Source organism: Pelobates fuscus, chromosome 1, assembly GCF_036172605.1.
Source record: "Pelobates fuscus isolate aPelFus1 chromosome 1, aPelFus1.pri, whole genome shotgun sequence".
NCBI lineage: Eukaryota > Metazoa > Chordata > Amphibia > Anura > Pelobatidae > Pelobates > Pelobates fuscus.
Window position 1 is genome coordinate 408,657,934 of NC_086317.1, and position 21,532 is coordinate 408,679,465.

The window sequence follows — 21,532 nt, forward strand, 5'->3', positions numbered from 1 at the left end:
ACACACAGACTGCTGAGTCCATACACACACACACACAGACACAGAGACTGCTGAGTCCATACACACACAGACACACACACAGATTGCTGAGCCCAAACACACAGACTGCTGAGTTTATACACACACAGACACACACAGACTGCTGAGTCCACACACACATAGACATACATTCACAGACACACAGACTACTGAGTACATACACACACACAGACTGAGCCACGGTATTCCCCTGGCAGGTCATTTAGGGGTTACCAGATCAAGAGATAGGTTAACCCAAAACTCAGGATTTAAAGACCTATTGCAGGACCTGTGATGTGTGTCAAAGAACAGGGAGGAGAAGGGATTGCCAGAGGGCCAAATTGCATCCTCTACCTATCATTGAGGAGCCCTTCCACAGGGTGGCTGTAGATTTAATAGGTCCTCTTAGCAAGCCCAGCACCTCCAGGAAGCGCTACATCCTCACAGTTGTAGACTATGCTACTAGATACCCTGAGACAGTAGCCCTTTCCAACATAGAGGCAGAAACGGTGGCTGAGGCTTTGGTAAAAAATGTAACTCAGGTAGGCTTTCCCAGGGAGATCTTGTCAGACACTGCAATTGTAACCCAACAATTATGGCAGAGTTGCGTAGTGAAACCCCTGTTCAGCTCTCCCTACCACCCCCAGACAAACAGACTATGTGAACGCTTTAAGGGCACCCTTAAGCAGATGCTTAAGATGTTCACAGTGTCCTGTTCACACAGGGAAAGGTTTCTCTCTCACCTCCTATTTGCCTACCAAGAAGTGCCTCAGGCCTCTACCGGGATCTCCCCCTTCAAACTCCTTTATGGGAGAAAAGTCCAGGGACCCCTAGACCTCATACGAGAGCACTGGGAGGGCAACACAGGAGAGGAGGGAGTCCCTATTGTGCAGTATGTTCTGGAGTTTAGGTACTGCTTGCAGACCCTCACGAAATCATTTCGGGAGCACCTGCGGGCGGCCCAGAAATGCTAGAAGAGATTGCGATAGGGGTGCCCGAGATAGGGTCCTGGAGATAGGACAGCGAGTCCTGGCCCTGAAGCCCTCTAAGAAAGACAAGCTTCAGGCCACATGGCAGGGACCCTTCAAGGTGGTGGAGAGAATTTGAGACACCATGTATATAGTCAGCAAGTGTTCAGATGCAAGGATCCGGAGGGTTTTTCATGTGAACATGTTGAAACCTTATTTTGAGTGGACAGGGGACATAGTGGCCATATGTGCCCCTGCATGTGAGGATAGTGAGGGGCTCCTTTTACCAGATTTACTAGCCCCCAGCCCCAGCACCATACAGCAAGTACAGCTAGGCGAGACTTTAAACCCCCAGGAGAAGAGGGGGCCTCACAGCTACTTCAGGGATATAGGGACATGTTTTCTTTCCTACCCGGGTACACCTTGGCTGCAGTCCACCGAGTGTAGACCCAGGGCGACACCCCGCTAAGGCAACAACCCTATCGTATCCCTGCGGCAGTTAGAGACAATATGCTCACAGAGTTAGAAGAGATGCTTCAATTAGGGGTTATAGAACCCTCCCAGAGTCCTTGGGCTTCGCCGATAGTGCTGGTACCCAAGTGAGACGGCACGACTCGCTTCTGTATCGACTACCAGAAGCTCAATGACCGGACCATAACAGATGCCTACCCCATGCCTAGGATAGACAAGCTCCTGGATAGAATGGCTGGGGTGAATTACCTCACTACCTTGGATCTGTGCAAGGGATATTGCAAATCCCCCTGGAGTCTGCGGCTATCCCCAAGTCTGCATTCGTCACCTCATTTGGGCTATACCAGTTTAAGGTTATGCCCTTTGGGATAAAGAATGCCCCAGCTACTATCCAGCAGATGGCTGACTTGCTCCTGGAGGGATTTCAGGACTTTGCATGTGCTTGTCTAGATGACATAGCCATCTACAGTAGCACGTGGGAGTCCCACCTAGAGCATGTATCCAGGGTACTGGAGAGAATTCAGACAGCAGGGCTTACCCTAAAGCCTGACAAATGCCACATAGGCATGGCCGAGGTTCAGTACCTCGGGCATAGAGTAGGTTCAGGCAAACAACGACCTGAACCGGCCAAAGTAAAGGCTATTGCCAATTGGCCACAACCCTGCACCAAAACCCAAGTGCTAGCTTTTTTAGGGACGGCAGGGTATTACCGCAAGTTTGTCCCGGAATATAGCACCCTTGCCAAACCCCTCACCGATCTAACCAAGAAAGCCCTTCCCAAACAAGTAGCTTGGTCCCCGGAGTGTGCGGATGCTTTCAAGAAACTGAAAACATGCCTCCGTGTTTGGGCTGGGAGCCATGCTAAGTCAAGAGGGGGACGATGGAATGGAGCACCCGGTGGCCTATCTTAGCCGAAAACTACTACCACAAGATGTTAGTTACGCCACCGTGGAACAAAAAAAATGTTTAGCCCTTGTGTGGGCCCTTAAGAAACTCCAACCCTACTTGTATGGACGCCCGTTTACCCTAATGACTGACCACAATCCCCTTATTTGGCTGAACCGGGTAGCAGGAGATAACCCCCGATTATTGCGCTGGAGCCTGGCCTTGCAACTGTAGAATTTCACCATGCAGTACAGGCCAGAAAAACAGAATGGAAATGCTGACGGTTCATCCCGCCAAACTGAGCTGGAACTGTCAAACTTGCTTTTCCCGGAAAACCCCGAGCCAACCCGGCAGGGTCTAGGCAGGTATGCCGACCCATGGGAGCAGTGTGAGAAAATCTGCCTTTTCTACCTTTATTCGTGAAACCTTTTGGATTTTTATTTATATTTTGTTTATTTGTTCGGTAGTTTTCAAACTACCGAATGACCGACCACCCCTCTGGCTCATTATCACTACAGGAAAACTTAAATTAAGCGCTCTCTGTTGTTCGTATAGCCGAACACCACTTGGAAGAGAAAACGGTGGCCATCTTGTTTGCACGAAAGGAGACAGCGGGACTTGGTCGTCGAGTGTCTGGAACTAAAATTGGACACTCGACTTCCCGAAGCACCAGTCAAACTGATGAACGCCTGCTTCCTTTTTCCCGAACAGCTAGGAGAGCGCTGTTCAGTAGTTTGGTTCTTACGAACCAGGGGAACAATCGCTGCTATGAGCCAGAGGGATCCATTTGTGTATTTTGTTCGGTTTTATGACTTAACGAAATAGACCTAAACTCATGGAACTGTTCTGGGCAGGAGCCTCGTGTGCGGTCAGTCAAATGGGACTTGAAATTCGAAAACCCCTGAACCGATCTGGGTGATTTTTGGATATGTTAGTCACCCAAATTGGGGCTATCAGGGGATGTGACATGTGTGGGGGTCCTGTATGTTTTGGGGTGTTTTCCAGATATTGTGAAAATTGTGTCCCCTCTGCCCAGAGATAATTAAGTTATTACTTTATCTGACCCAATTATCTCCAGGGAGAGTGGAGGGGATTAACTGTTTGTACTGGGAGTGTCACTGTTTTGCTCTGTGCTACTATTGGTTGTACTAAGTTGTGTCCCTGCTTTTCACAAGGTCCAGGGGGGTGTTCCCCTGTCCTGAAACTTGCATAAAAGCCAGTGCGGCACAATAAAATTTGATTCCTGTTACACCCTTCATCATGTTTTGGCTGATGTTTGGGTACCTGATTACTGCTTAGGGGAAATTCAACTTCAGCGCTTCATCTACTCTGGAATACTAGACAAACTGAGAACCGAACGGCAAGCTATTATCGTTCTTGCTCTTAGCCGTTCGGGTAAAAACTGATGAACCCCTAGCTACCACTTCAGGGTTCATTACACACACACACATTCACTGACAGACACACAGACACGCACACATACTCACAGACAGACACACACACACATAATTATTATTATTCTTTTAAAATTGAAATCCACCCAGCCTCCCTACTTTTGGGGGAGCTGGATGGATTATTTACCTGGGGACCAGTGGAGCTGCTGAGCGGGCAGGCAGGCTGGCTGGTTGGCTTGCGGGTAGGCAGGCAACCAAAGTAGGCGGCGAGGGATTGTGATCTTCCTGATCAGCTTCACACGCTGCTTAGTAATGCCGGGAGCCAGACTGACGTCATATTCGGGCTCCCTGCACCTCTGCGGGGCACGCAAGGGATCTGAGCAGGAAGAGCAGCCTGCCCCAGGGAGGCCCAAAGGTGGCCAGCTGGAAAGCTCTTGAGCCCCCATAAAACGAGGCTAACAAGGCATTTGCCTGGGCATTTGAGGGTGGCGTTTTTTGCTGCCCAGTGCCCCCCAATGCAAATGCCTTGTTAGCCTCTCGGTAAATACAGCCCTGGTTTGGGAGATTCCATAAAATGAGTCTAGTGTAACAGCTATATTGTTTCAGTAGACGTGTTTAAAAGATGTTGAAGCACTGAGATGTGAGAGTAATTTTGCAAGTAAACAGAATATTTTTCAACCAAAGAAGGTAAAGGTTTCTTCCGGGAAAGGTATAGTAGAAGCCAGAAGGGTCAGTGCTTGTAAAAGAAAACAATAAATAATAGAGTGGGGAATTGGTAGAGAATAATATGGTAGCCAATGAATCCCAAGGTTAATATGGTGTTGTGTAAAGGAGACCATAAAATCTTGGGTAGCCAAATAAGTTTCAAAAGATTTAAACACACACACACACACACACACACACACACACACACACATGCATCTTCCAGAACTGCCAATAACAGCTTCAGTGAGATCTAACCGAAGAAAGAGTTTGAGCTATGAGTCTAAATAGAAACATAGAATGTGACGTCAGATAAGAACCATTCGGCCCATCTAGTCTAGTCATCTAGTCTGCCCACTTTTCTAAATACTTTAAATAGTCCCTGGCCTTATCTTATAGCTAGGATAGCCTTATGCCTATCCCACGCATGCTTAAACTCCTTCACTGTGTTAACCTCTACCACTTCAGCTGGAAGACTATTCCATGCATACACTACCCTCTCAATAAAGTAATACTTCCTCATATTATTTTTAAACCTTTGCCCCTCTAATTTAAGACTGTCTTCTTGTTTTGGTAGTTTTCCTTCTATTAAATATAGTCTCCTCCTGTATTGTGTTGATTCCCTTTATGTATTTAAATGTTTCTATCATATCCCCCATGTCTCGTCTTTCCTCAACATCTGAGGAAAGGGATTTAGGGGTGATTATTTCTGATGACTTAAAGGTAGGCAGACAATGTAATAGAGCAGCAGGAAATGCTAGCAGAATGCTTGGTTGTATAGGGAGAGGTATTAGCTGTAGAAAGAGGGAAGTGCTCATGCCATTGTACAGAACACTGGTGAGACCTCACTTGGAGTATTGTACGCAGTACTGGAGACCGTATCTTCAGAAGGATATTGATACCTTAGAGAGAGTTCAGAGAAGGGCTACTAAACTGGTTCATGGATTGCAGGATAAAACTTACCAGGAAAGGTTAAAGGATATTAACATGTATAGCTTGGAGGAAAGACGAGACAGGGGGGATATGATAGAAACATTTAAATACATAAAGGGAATCAACACAGTAAAGGAGGAGACTATATTTAAAAGAAGAAAAACTACCACAACAAGAGGACATAGTCTTAAATTAGAGGGACAAAGGTTTAAAAATAATATCAATAAGTATTACTTTACTGAGAGGGTAGTGTATGCATGGAATAGCCTTCCAGCTGAAGTGGTAGAGGTTAACACAGTAAAGGAGTTTAAGCATGCGTGGGATAGGCATAAGGCTATCCTAATTATAAGATAAGGCCAGAGACTAAGGAAAGTATTTAGAAAATTGGGCAGACTAGATGGGCCGAATGGTTCTTATCTGCCATCACATTCTATGTTTCTATGTTTCTATGATAAGCCTTCTATGTCCAACAGTGTCAAAAGCCTTACTGAAATCTAGGTAAGCAATGTCTACTGCACCACTCTGATCTATTATTTTAGTTACCCATTCAAAAAAAACAATAATATTAGTTTGGCATTATCTCCCTCAAGTAAACCCATGTTGTCTCTGATCTTGAAATCCATGCGATTTAAGATGTTCAGCAATCCTTTCCTTTAACATTGTTTCCATTACTTTCATCACTACTGAAGTAAGGCTTACTGGCCTATAGTTGCCCGACTTATTTGTCTTTACTTTTGACAGTTGAAATAGAACCTCTTCCTCTGTAAACTTACATGTAACAAATTACTTATTTGTCTTTTTTCCCAACTGAGGTCCATTTCCTACATTTTCATCTGTAAATACTGAACAAAAATATTCCTTGAGGCAGTCAGCTAGACCTTTATCCTCTTCTACACACCTTCCTTCTTTTGTTTTTAATCTAACTAATTATTGTTTTACTTTCCTTTTCTCTATTATGTATCCAGAAATGTTTTGTCCCCGTTTTTTTACTGACTGTGCTATTTTTCTCTTCTGTCTGTGATTTGGAAGCTCTTATAACTATAACTCTTTCTGCCTAATCTTATAGATCCATAGGCGTGCGCACGGGGTGTGCCGGGTGTGCCTAGGCACACCCTAATCCCAGCGGCATGCGCTATGTGCCTCCCTCCGTGGGCCGGTGAGGGAGATCAAAGATCTCCCTCAGCTAACCAGAGGCATGAAGGGAGGCAGGAGAGGACCCGGGGAGCTCTTGCCAGCAGCTCCGCCGGGTTCTTCTTGCACGGTCGGAGCGTTACCGCGGTTACCGCGGCAACGCTCAGATCTCGCAAGCCCCCACATCCCACACATTACACACAAACATACAGCACACACATACATCACCCTTACACACACACACTAACAGCACCCTCACACTAACAACACCCTTACACACACAGCACCCTCACACTAGCAACACCCTTACACACACAGCACACACACATACACACACACACTAATAGCACCCTTACACACACAGCACCCTTACACATACACACACTAACAGCACCCTTACACACACACAACACCCTTAACACACACACACTAACAGCATTCTCACACTAACAACACCCTTACACACACAGCACCCTCACACTAACAACACCTTACACACACTAACAGAACCCTCACACTAACAACACCATTACACACATAGCGCACACACACACACACACACACTAACAGCACCCTTACACACACAGCACCCTTACACATACAGACACTAACAGCACCCTTACACACACCCTTACACACACACACACTAACAGCACCCTCACACTAACAACACACTTACACACACAGCACCCTCACACAGCACACACTAACAGCACCCTTACACATACACACACTAACAGCACCCTTACACACACACACACACTAACAGCACCCTCACACTAACAACACACTTACACACACAGCACCCTCACACAGCACACACTAACAGCACCCTTACACATACACACACTAACAGCACCCTTACACACACACACTAACAGCACCCTCACACTAACAACACACTTACACACACAGCACCCTCACACAGCACACACTAACAGCACCCTTACACACACACACACTAACAGCACCCTTACACACAGCACCCTCGCACACACAAACAGCACCCTTACACACACAGCACCCTTACACATACACAGCACCCTCACACACACACAGCACACACTAACAGCACCCTTACACACACAGCTCCCTCACCCACGCACACACTAACAGCACCCTTACACACACAGCACCCTCACACACACACACACTAACAGCACCCTTACACATACACACACACAGCACACATTAACAGCACCCTTACACACAACACCTTCACACACACACCACCTTCAACCACACACAGCGCCTGCACACACACAGCACCTTCACACACAGCGCGCCCACACACACAGCACGCCCACACACACAGCACGCCCACACACACAGCGCCTTCACACACAGCACCCACACACACACACACAGCAGTGTGGGTGTGTGTGTGTGTATGTATGTGTATGTGTGTGTGTATATATATATATATATATATATACGTGGCGTGTGTGTTTCTGCTTTAGGGTGCACACCCCTATACAATAGGCTGCGCACGCTTATGTATAGATCTGTCTCTCTTCCTCACTCTGGTTTTCTTTTATAATTACTAAATGCTAACTTTTTGTTTTCAACTATGTTGGCCACTTCTGCAGAGTACCACAGTAGTTTCTTAATTGTTTTGCTTTTACTGACAAGCCTAATGCAATTTTCTGTTGCCTTCAGCAGAGCAACTTTTAAATAACCCCATCTCTCTCAGACTCAATTTAAAGGGAAACTATAGTAACCAAAAGCTTATTGCATTAGTTCTGGTGAGTAGAATCATTACCTTCAGGCATTTTGCTGTAAACACTGTCTTTTCAGAGAAAATGCAGTGTTTACATTACAGCCTAGTGATAACCTGGCCACTCCTCAGATGGCTGTTAGAGATCCTTCCTAGGTCAAGGCTGCCTAAAATGCATGCAAACATTCAGTGTCTCCTCCTTCTGCATGCAGAAACTGAACTTTCCTCATAGAGATTCATTGATTCAATGTATCTCTATGAGGAGATGCTGATTGGGCTGGGCTGTGCTTGAATCATGATGGCTCTGCCGCTGATCTGCCTCCTTGTCAGTCTCAGCCAATCTTATGGGGAAGCATTGTGATTGGATCAGGCCACCACTTCTGATGATGTCAGCAGACAGCTTGTTTTTCTGATGCAAACAGCATGCAGAGCTACAGCTTCAGGCTTGAATACAAGTAAGATTTTGCTATATTTATAGAGGCATGAGGGGCCCAGGGGCGCTAGATAGTGGTTTTAACACTATAGGGTCAGGAATACATGTTTGTGTCCCTGACCCTATAGTGTTCCTTTAAACTACTCCAGTCTGATAATGATTCCTTTACACATAATTCTAATTTTAGAAAAGTCTGTTTTTCTAAAGTCGAAAACATTTGTTTTTGTGTGGTGTGACTCAGTCGATGTTCTTATATTAAACCATACTGACTGATGATCACTGGATCTTAAACTTTCACCTACAGTAATATCTGATACCAAATCTCCGTTTGTTAACACTAAATCTAGTAGAGCCTCCTTATGAATTTGCCCCTTAATGGCTTGTTTTAGAAACAATCCTAGTAGGGAGTTTAGAATATGTGTGCTCCTGACATAAGCAGCTATTTTAGTTTTCCAGTTCACATCAGGAAGATTAAAGTCACCCATGATGAAAACTTCCCCCTTCATTGTCATTTTAGCTATGTCCTAGGGCACTATAAATCACACCTACACGAGTTACTGTGTGATTACGAAATTTTAACGTAACCCAAACGGACTCTATGTTCACCTCACTAACTTTTATTAGGCTAGATTTTTTGCTATCCTTCCCATACAGGGCCACCCTCCCCCTTTCCTGCCTTCCCTGTCTTTTCTATATAAAGTGTACCCTGGTATTGCGATGTCCCAGTCATTTTTCTCATTATACCATGTCTCAGTAACAGCGACTAAATCTACACTATCAGTTGCCATTATTGCCACAGGTTCATTGATCTTATTCCCTAAACTGCAGTTTTAGACATGACTCTACACTTATAATTTTTAACACACTTGCTACCTTCTATGCTTGTTTTGGGGGGCATTTGGATTGATGTTTTATCACCCTTTCCACTCCCCCCCCCTCCTAGTTTAACCCCTTAAGACCGGAGGGCGTACTATTACGTCCTTTTAAAAGCGGCTCTAAACGCCGCCGGACGTAATAGTACGCCCTCCGGTTTTTAGTAACTTACCCGGTCGCTGGCGGTCCCACGCCGGCGATCGCGGTTCGGGGGACTCCCAGGGAGCCCCCCGCGGCACGTCCGCCCTCCAGGAGCCCTCCCGGCCATGTGAGAGTGAGGTCCTTGCGAGGACCTCACAATCACATGGCCGGTATAGCTGCCTGCTGCATTGCCAGCAGGGGGACCAACTGTAATGACAGTTGGTCCCCCTGCTGGCTGAAAATCAAATAAAAATGTTTTAAAACAGTGTAAAAATAAATAAATTATATACTTAGATCATATATATATATTATATATATATGATCTAAGTATATATATACACATATACACACATACACATACACCGTCTAGGTGTATTTTAATATTAATATATATATAATTATATATATATATTAATATCAAATTACACGTAGACTGATACTGATTAAATATATATATAATTATTGTTATATATATATTTATAAATAATATAAAAAAAAATAATATGTAAATACGTAAAAAAATTAAATAAAAAAAATAATTAAAAATAAAATATTAAAAAATATAAAGATGTGTTTTATTTCGTTCTAACTGTATTCTGATATTAATATATATATATTTATATCAAAATACACTTATAACGAAATAATATATATATCTATATACATAAATATATACGTATATATCACTATATATATACCTATATATAAATAAAAATATTAAAAAAAATATATATATATATATATACGTATATATACACATATGTATATATATACATATATTAATTCTACACATATATTTATGTAATAATTTTACATAATTAGGTATCCTAATTAATTACAATTAGCGGGACCTGCCTGACCACCCATGCCGGAAGTATAGGGAATTTAATTTGCTAGCACTATATTTAACCCTATAACTTTCCAAGACACCATAAAACCTGTACATGGGGGGTACTGTTTTACTCGGGAGACTTCGCTGAACACAAATATTAGTGTTTCAAAACAGTAAAATGTATTACAACCATGATATCGCCAGTAAAAGTGACGTTTTTTGCATTTTTCACGCACAAACAGCACTTACAGGGACGATATTATTGCTGCAATACTTTTTACTGTTTTGAAACACAAATATTTGTGTTCAGCGAAGTCTCCTGAGTACAACAGTACCCCTCATGTACAGGTTTTATGGTGTTTTCAAAAATTACAGCGTCAAATATAAGGCTTGTGTTTAATTTTTTTCACATTAAAATTCGCCAGATTGCTTACGTTGCCTTTATGACCCTATGGTAGCCCAAGAATGAAAATTACCCCTATGATGGCATACCATTTGCAATAGTAGACAACCAAAGGTATTGCAAATGGGGTATGTCCAGTCTTTTTTAGTAGCCACTTAGTCACAAACACTGGCCAAAATTGGCGTTTTTTGCATTTTTCACACACAAACAAATACAAACGCTAACTTTGGCCAGTGTTTGTGACCAAATGGCTACTAAAAAAGACTGGACATCGCTTATTTGCAATACCTTGGGTCGTTTACTATTGCAAATGGTATGCCATTATGGGTGTAAATTTATTTCCTGGGCTACTATACAGTCTCAAAGGCAACGTAACCATTCTGGCGAATTTCAATTTCAAATGTAACACGCTATATTTGACCCTGTAACTTCCCAAAACACCATAAAACCTGTACATAGGGGGTACTGTTTTACACGTGAGACTTTGCTGAATACAAATATGTGTATTTTATTGCAGTAAAAGCAAACAGTATTATGACATTGACAGTTAAAATGTCATGAAGAACGAAAAAAATCAAAAAAAATCTTATTTTCTCCCATTTTTTTCATATTAAATTATGTTTCATAGCTAAATATTTGATATTAAATGAAAGCCCTGTTTCCCCTGAATAAAATGATATATAATAAGGGGGGGTGCATTTAATATGAAAGAGGTGAATTACGGTTGGACAGACATATAGCGCAAATGCCAGGTTTTGTTTACGTTTTGTTTCGTTCACAACTTGTACATTTGGCTGCGGTGTTAAGGGGTTAAATATATCCTAGCAAAACCTCTGAAGTGCTCACTGAGAATATTTGTTTACTTTTGAGAAAGATGCAAACCATCTTTTTGTTCAGTTTATTTCCATTCCAAACAGAGCTACCATGAGAAATGAAGTCAAATCCTTGCTCCCCACACCATTCACCAAGCCAGAAGTTAAAGTCCCTAATACGCATCCGCCTGTCTTTCTGAGTGTTATGCACAGGCAGAACTTCAGAGAATGACAGTGTGGAAGCAACCTGTCGTATATCATTGGCAAAAACACAAAAAACTTCCTTTACCTCTGAAACCTCATTGCAAGCCAAGTCATTTGTCCCTAGATGGACAAGTAAATCCAAATCCCCTTCCTGCTTTGCTCACTTAACAATATTACATACAAATACATCTCCTGTCTCTATGAGCAGTAGCTCCAGGAAGACATCTCACAAGCACTATTGTCCAGCTCCACACCTCTTATGATAGAATCCCGCAACAACAACTGCTATCTATCAGGCCTCACCTTATCCTTTTTGTCACTGGCTGCAGTCTTGCTCAACTTTGACATAGAGGATGGTGGTTCCATAAACTTGGTGCGTGAGCCTGTCTCCACAATACCACTACACTCTGTGCCTTAGCCTTTCTCCACAACACCACTACACTCCGTGCCTGAGCCTTTCTCCACAACACTACTACACTCATTGCCTGAGCCTGTCTCCACAACACCACTACACTCGATGCCTGAGCCTGTCTCCACAACACCACTATAATCAGTGCCTGAGCCTTTCTCCACAACACTATTACACTCATTGCCTGAGCCTGTCTCCACAACACCACTACACATGGTGCCTGAGCTTGTCTCCATAACACCACTACACTCCATGCCTGAGTTTGTCTCCATAACACCACCAAACTCCATGCCTGAGCCTGTCTCCATAACACCACTACACTTGGTGCCTGATCCAGTCTCGATAACACCGCTGCAATCTAAAAGTACTGAAAATAAATTATGTAGAGCAACAGACTGTGCAATATGCCTTTTATCCACAACTCTAAGTCTACAAATAATAATTTTGATGTCTGGTACACCAATGTCTCATAGTTTGGGGATTAACCAGCATGCTTTGTGAGAACGAGGAAAGGTTAAAAAAATTTAAATCTCTTTAGTTTGGAAAAACGGCGCCTCAGAAGGGATATGATAACATTATAAAAATGTATTCGGGGCCAGTAGAAACCATTATCTGGAAATCTATTCATAAACAGGGCTATACATAGGACACGAGGTCACACATTTAGGCTGTAGTGATGTCGCAAACATAACATTTTCGGTTCGCGAATGGCGAACGCCAACTTCCGCAAATGTTCGCGAACGGGCGAACCAGGCGAACCGCCATAGACTTCAATAGGCAGGCGAATTTTAAAACCCACAGGGACTCTTTCTGGCCACAATAGTGATGGAAAAGTTGTTTCAAGGGGACTAACACCTGGACTGTGGCATGCTGTAGGGGGATCCATGGCAAAACTCCCATGGAAAATTACATAGTTAATGCAGAGTCTGGTTTTAATCCATAAAGGGCATAAATCACCTAACATTCCTAAATTGTTTGGAATAACGTGCTTTAAAACATCAGGTATGATGTTGTATCGATCAGGTAGTGTAAGGGTTACGTCCGCTTCACAGTGACAGACCAAACTCCCCGTTTAACGCACCGCAAACAACCGCAAACAGTCCATTTGCACAACCGCAGACTCCCCATTTGCACAAGGTTGGATACCAAGCTAGCCATGTCCTTGTCCTCACTGATGTCATTGAAGGTCTCTCTTCCTCCACCCAGCCACGTACAACACCAAGGGTCCCCGAAAGGTGACAACAAGCCCCCTGGGACGCCTGCTGTGTTTGGTCTTCCACCTCCTCAAAGCCACCTTCCTCCTCTGACTCCTCTTCTTCAAACTCCTCTCTCTGCGTTTCCTCTCTCTGCGTTATTATAAGGTGTGTTAAGTAGTACTATTCCTATCAGTTTAATCCCTGTTACGTCCCCTGTCAGGGGACGTGTATGTAAGGCATCAATTTTAGGAACCTGGAGATGGAAAAAGATGCTTGGTCGGTCCTCCTACTTCAAATTTGGGGCACTGCGCGTGCAATCTAATGTGCCACCAGATAGGAGTGGTGTGTTAAGTAGTGATACCGTAGAAACTGACGGAAGCCAAGCACAGAGAAGTGGACACAGGTTTCTTCAGGAAGGAAGAGATTCTTTATTCGATTCACCGACCAGGGCTCAGAGGGACTAATGTCACCAAAAAGATCTGAGCCCAGAACTGACTGTGTAAATGCATGATATAGACATATAGCTCCTCCTATAGTTAACTCTACCCACATATACTCTTTACCCAATCAGCTGAACAAAGCCTAACTTCCCTTACCTGTTAGACCACATGGCTCACCCAGAACAATGGAGGAGGGGAAGTGTTTTCAGTTTCTGCATTCCTGCACTTGCTCAGTACACTGTTGATTGTATCTTAGCTACGTGTAACTGACTAACTGATACACCAACATTTACACATATTTCTCGGCCTACTAAATTTAATTTCTACCAAGCTTCCACCACATTCCCCCCTTCGATGCTTCTGATATTTCATAATTCCAGATGCATCACTTAACCATAGTTTGCTTACACCTCAGGTTGCCATGAATCAGAACAGACCTCGTAAGCATCTTAGCATCATTACAAATTCCTTCAGCACTCCTCATTCTGAATATATTCTCTCTGGGCTAAGGGTTCATACTTGCAAACAGCCATTACATGCGCAGCTGTTTTCCTTTCTGTCGTGCTCTCTATGACACTCTGTATGGACCTAATTACCAATGGAACCAAACATGGTAGAAAGAGACACAACACTATAATCAACATGACTCCTCCTACCAATGTCTTGATCCCTCCAAGCTGCTCGTACCTACTTCCAAACCAACTACTAGAATTGTACCCGTTCCAGGCTTAAGTCGGTACATGCGTCAGTTTAGCCATGTGGCTTGTGAGATCAGCCACTGCCTGCCCTTCATCATCTATGTGCAGACAACAGTTCCTGAGATTGAACTTTCCACATACACCTGCTTCTATTTGCACTGGAAGTGAATGGAGGACTTTATCAACAGCTCAACTGGTTTACCTGGTAAGAAGGCTTTATGTGCTTTACAGAGGAATCCATAATTGCCCAATAGTAGAATGAGGCTTGAATCCCTGTATTAGAATACAATAACACTTCATGGGCATACAGTTTGGCTGTTAACCAGTTCCCTCACATATTACATCCCTCCTATTGGCAATGAAGCGCGCTAAAGTAGCCAGTGCCACTCATTATCTTCCCAGCTACCTACATTCAAGGATGCTAGCTTCTTTTTATGATTCACATCATAAACCTTAACTCCCAAGGTCTCTCCTGTTTCAATTGGCAACAAGAAGGATGGTTTGAGCATACCTGATACACATGCCCCTTCCCAGTCCTGTGGTAACTCTGAATAGGCTTTCTTACCACAGATCCAGTACAAATTTGCTGGGGCTTTCCAACTAGATGTAGCAGATAGGTCAAACCACACATCCTTTAAATTGGTATAAATTGCAAACGGATTAGGTGGTTCTGAGACATTTGAAGCTGACCACCAAGTTGTATCTTTTGTACTATCATTATAAGCTTTTTGCCCTAGACAAGTCAATTCTCCTACAGATGTATTAAACATTATTCCTTTCCTTGCTATGCAAACATAACCTATAATGGAGGTCTTTAATCGCCACTCAGATTTACCTCTAACACTCACTTGATAATCAGTCTGAGAAGATATTAACTGTTCAACTGTCTCAGAACCGGAATACATTACCTCCTTTGCTTCCCATGGCCATTGGTCTCCCATGTTAGTACCTCCACACACATAGCAGTTGGTTACATTAAGACTACCAGCAATGCCTTCGGCTAGATCTATAAATAAGTTTTTCGCATTATGGGGGATCTTATTTTCCACACTCATCTCCTCATAGAAGGAATGAAAGACCTGATGAGTCTGGGTTGCTACAGTATCGGTCTCTATTCATATAAATAATATTGTCCCAGGATCCAAACCTGTTCCATATATCTGGAACCCAAATAAGTTCCCAAACCTATCTATGAATCGTTCTGGGTCATTGATAAGTATATGGACTGGGTTACACTCCCTAGACTTACAATATGGCTTGGTAGGCAACTTAGTGACGATCATATCCTTATCTACTGTCTGTCCCCAGGTTGCCCACCCTACACAGGACCAATACGGACAATAATTATATCTTTATTTGGGCACTTTGGATCCATATATTTGTACTTACTACTGGGGCAAATATATTTATCATTAGACCCATACGTTCTTTCCCATTTAAGATCATCACATACATTCCACGGTTTCCTACCACCTGATATCGCCTTACATGCATCAAATAGCAGAACACCTGAAGAATGTACGGTTTCTAGTATGGTCTTATTTATTAGGGTCCCCTGTGAGTCTCCATTCTGAAGGGTCAACCAAATTGTACGGGGTTGATACTCTGGACTAAAACACCTAGGTTCTCCTGCTCTTAGATGGCATACACTATAATCTATACTCAAGTATCTACACTCAGATACATGTCCTTTACACTCATATTGTAAGAGCCACATAAGGGTCTGGGAAATATGATTGCCTGTTTTCGTAGTCTTAATGCAAACCTCACAGCCTGGTGTGTCGGTACCTCTACCTTCCTGAATAATTAAAAAACACAAATATACACATTATCAAACACATCACTCCTGACATTTTTGTCCTGACTCTTCGACCGTGCAATGGCACCTCAGCTTCCAGGATGTGAGGGCTGCAGGGAATGGAGTCCTTCCTGATCCTCACTTTTCTTGACAGAGGTTTTTCCTCTGGCTTAACGTTGGTAGGTGGTCAGGCTTTATTGTGGCCGTCAAAACACCTACTTGTAGATCTTTGTTGATGTTCCCTTTTAACAATATTCTCTTCGCAAAAAACACTTTTAATCCAACTGGGTCGCACGCATCAACCGGATCTCGCAAGGATTCTCTGGATCTATGGTAGCTTGTCAGGAATCTGCCGCTGGTTTTTTTTTACCCTAGAGTGATGAATCCACGGAGTCACTTCTACAACCTTTACAACTGTTGGGGTAGATAAAAGAACAACATAGGGACCTCTCCACTTGGAACCTAATGGGACAGTGTTCCATTCTTTTATCCACACTTGATCCCCTGGATGGTAAGAATGAACAGGTGGATAAATATTCACAGGTAATCTATCTTGTACCCATTTCTGTACCTCCTCCATAGTTTTACCCAACTCTACAACCTGCTGCCGGGTAATTCCTTCTCCCAACTGACTCAAATCCCCCCTTAAGTTACCAAGTATGGAAGGAAGATGCCCATACATAATTTTTCAGCAGTACCCCAGAAACAAAATAAAGCATCTTTGAGGTCTAGGAAGGTATAGTAGGTTGCCCCACTTGGTATTAAAGCAAGCAGATTATAGGGGATGGGTACCACTGAGTGTATATTGACTACTGCATTATTAACTGCTTTTAGATCTTGTACAGGATGATACTCATCTGATCCCAGCTTCTGAACAGGTAATAATGGAGTGTTCCAAGGGGAGGTACAGAATTTTAGGATGTCATACTTTACACACTTATCCACATAGGTTTGTATATTTTTCTTAGCCCTCTATAATATATGATACTAACTAAGGCTAACAGGATACGCTCCAAGCTTTAATTCAATGTGTATTGGTGGAATATTGCGAGCAAGTCCTGGAGGATTATTCTCTGTCCATATTCTTGAAATGTCAAATAAGGATTCATCACTCTTAGGGTCTGTATTTGTTATTATAGAGTAGAAGTGCCATTCTTCTTCCCTTTGCACCGATACTGATATTATGCCTGGTGATCTATTAAACGTCAGAGACGTTGATCCGTTGGGTTTAAAAGTTATCTGGGCTTGAAGCTTTGATAATAGATCTCGTCCTAGAAGCTGAACTGGACACTCCAGCATATATAGGAACTGGTGCTTAACAAAATGGCCTCCTAGAATACAAGTATGACTCCTGGGAATTGGTCTAGCAGCACTTTTCCCAGTAGCTCCTATCATAGTTATAGTCTTCCTGAAGGAGGAGCAACTAGGTTAGTTACCACAGAGTTTTCAGCACCAGTGTCAATCATGAAAGAGCTCCTCTTTCCCTCTATTGATACATCGACCATAGGCTGCACTCGGCTAAAGGGGGATGGAGCCCAGTCGGTATCAATAGTCTTCCATGACAGTGTCAGCCAGACCAGCAAAATCTCTATCTTCTCTATCCCTTAATCTCTGGGTAGGGGAATAGTATCTACTTCCCTGAACACCTGTTCTGTTACTACTGTCATTCCCTCCAAGACTTTCTCTATAGCCACCTCTGTAACCATCTCGTAACCTTCTCTCTTGTTTTATCTATAACTTGCTTTATATTCCCTCTGTGGGCAGTCACTTTTCCATTATCCTTCCTCTCTACAATACGCACAGTGATTCCTACTTCCTCCCTTACTCAGCCTATTCTCAACTCCTCTATTCCCCTCCCTTCCCTGTTTCTCTACACTTATGATAGCTACAGCTAGCATATCTGCCTTCATCCTCATTTTACGTTCTTCCTCCTCCTTTGTTTCAATCTCCCTGTTCATATAAACCTGACTTGCAATTTCCATTAACTGTGATATGGACATTCCTACAAATCCCTTTAACTTTAGCAATTTTCTTTTGATATCACCTTGGGTCTGGCTGACAAATGCTGAGTTGTTCATTCGAGAGTTCTCAGGGGCCTCTGGATTAAAAGGAGTATATAATCTATATGGCTCCAGCAATCTCTCATAGAAAGCACTAGGTGACTCATCGGCTTTCGTAAAGGAATTATGGGTCTTCCAATTAAACAGATCAGTCATGGTAAAAGGGACATAAACAAATACAGGGTCTGCCAACTGTAATTGACCATTAATATCAATGTGTGGTGAACCAGGGGTAAGCTGCAGTGGCATTTGTAAATGTCAAAGTTGGAGGGCACCGGTCATTTGTCAGGTTAGGGTGGGACTTAGATAGGGTTGTTTAGTCATAGGTTCCGGTCGGGGAGTGGTGAGGTAGGTGGAAATGGATAAATTAATTTTACTGGTTAGTAACTCGGTTAACAAAATGTTTCGGACAGGGCTAGGAGGAGCCTGACCAGTAACCAAAAATGGTAAAAGTGTATTCCAGCGTCCTATACCATTGACCATTTCATCCAGTTGTATTTCAAAACTAATTTACTGTTACTAAAGGCACACAAGGCTCAGTAATTATAGTGTTATGTCAGTGGTTATGGTGTTTTCAGTGATTATGGTATTATCAGTGGTTATGGTGTTTTCAGTGGTTATGGTATTATCAGTGGTTATGGTGTTTTCAGTGATTTATGGTATTGTCAGTGGTTATGGTGTTTTCAGTGATTATGGTATTGCCAGTGGTTATGGTGTTTTCAGTGGTTATGGTATTATCAGTGGTTATGGTGTTTTCAGTGATTATGGTATTGTCAATGGTTATGGTATAGTCAATGGTTATGGTATTGTGCAATTGCTGAGAATTATCTGATTCAGTGGACTCAGTTAGTGTTATTAAGAATTCTCCTCACAATTTTGACTGCTAATAATAAAACTGAACAATAATAAAAAAACACTAAAATACCCTTCCACCAAAAAGGGCCACAGGGTACCAAGAACCAGTTGGGGGGGGTAGGTAGACATACAGGTGGACATACCAGCTGCACCAGTTCTTGCTAAAGAATTTAGTTGAGGGATGGTCAGATGGGTCAGATTCCATTGGGGATGGACAAACCAGTTTTGGTAACCATCTAGTAACACAAACTGTTTTAAACAGTCAAAATATGGAAACTGGTCATAGAATTCAAGCATAATAGATACAGCCACATGTACACGCTGCACTAGATTTAAATCAAGACAGATTACCACAGAGGCCATTCTCTACTACATAAGGTAGTCAGGTGATTTGGAGCCAATTTAAACATACAACATAGACAACAGTTATTAGTAGTTATTTACAATATCAGTAGTTATTATACATGGTTATGGTACCGTGCGCTATAATACAGTTACACACTATTCACACTCTCGCTAGACGGCAGAGCTCACGCTATCTGGCAAGATATACACTCTACTACAACAATCTTTAACACATTTACAATTCCCAACTAATCTATTGGCCAGTACCTTGATGGACTACCTAAAACTATTTACATCGGTTTTGGTTAGCCACACTGCCCAAGCACCACATATAGCAAACTAGAGGGCGGAATTTACAACAGCACCCTCTTAGTCTATATACTCTATCAAAAATCTAGTGGGTTCCAAATTTACACGCCTTCCCACTTACCCAAGATAGGTTGAGATCTAGCGGACCGAATTTACACAGACGCCGCTTAGTCTCCCGGTCCCTCCGACCTAGCGAACGTAATATGCACCCTAGAACGCTAGTCTAGACAAGACACCGGTGTCCGGCTTGGTCTATTTACACAGAACCCAGCCTGACTCCAAACCAAAATTAAACGGGCTGACTACAGGGCGTTTAATTGAGCGGTGCGCCTTCGCTCCTTCCCTCTACTGAGGGGGCAGATTCCATACACAAATAACCCCTTATGGGCCTACCGCACAATTGGTATCCAATACCCTAGTGGGTCCACCGTCTAAAACAGTAGTCGTCTTACCTCCTCGTTCCTGAACCTGGGTTCACACTCATCGACGGGGGCACCCCAGCACTTACTACGTAGAGGCCGATGATCTCCTGGACAACAGACCAGTGGCGCCGAGACGAAAGGAGGTCCACGCAGAAGTTCAGGGGTGCAGCCGTAGGGAGCGTGGGCAAAGATAGACCGTCTCACGCCTCTGCTTCTTAGCCACCGTTAACGATGAGCTTCCCGGCCAATTGCACCAAATGATACCGGAGAAACTGACGGAAGCCAAGCACAGAGAAGTGGACACAGGTTTCTTCAGGAAGGAAGAGATTCTTTATTCGATTCACCGACCGGGGCTCAGAGGGACTAATGTCACCAAAATACAACAAGATCTGAGCCCAGAACTGACTGTGTAAATGCATGATATAGACATATAGCTCCTCCTTTAGTTAACTCTACCCACATATACTATTTACCCAATCAGCTGAACAAAGCCTAACTTCCCTTACCTGTTAGACCACATGGCTCACCCAGAACAATGGAGGAGGGGAAGTGCTCAGTACACTGTTGATTGTATCTTAGCTACGTGTAACTGACTAACTGATACACCAACATTTACACATATGCCACGTGGAAATCTCGGCCTACTAAATTTAATTTCTACCGAGCTTCCACCACAGTAGTACTATTCCTATCAGTTTAATCCCTGTTACGTCCCCTATCAGGGGACCTGTATATAAGGCATCAATGTTAGGAACCGGGAGATGGAAAAAGATGCTTGGTCAGTCCTCCTACTTCAAATTTGGGGCACTGCGCGTGCAATCTAATGTGCCACCAGATAGGAGTGGTGTGTTAAGTAGTACTATTCCTATCAGTTTAATCCCTGTTACGTCCCCTATCAGGGGACGTGTATATAAGGCATCGATTTTAGGAACCAGGAGATGGAAAAAGATGCTTGGTCGGTCCTCCTACTTCAAATTTGGGGCACTGCGCGTGCAATCTAATGTGCCACCAGATAGGAGTGGTGTGTTAAGTAGTACTATTCCTATCAGTTTAATCCCTGTTACGTCCCCTATCAGGGGACGT

At 43.2% G+C, this 21,532-nt stretch overlaps 1 protein-coding gene across 1 annotated transcript; it reads left to right on the forward strand.

Moving 5' to 3' along the window:
• Positions 1-1,855: 1,855 nt before the first annotated feature.
• LOC134577745 (uncharacterized) lies at positions 1,856-2,368 on the forward strand. Its single transcript, XM_063436657.1, has one exon. The coding sequence runs from the start codon at positions 1,856-1,858 to the stop codon at positions 2,366-2,368; it is 513 nt and encodes a 170-aa protein (XP_063292727.1).
• Positions 2,369-21,532: the final 19,164 nt, after the last annotated feature.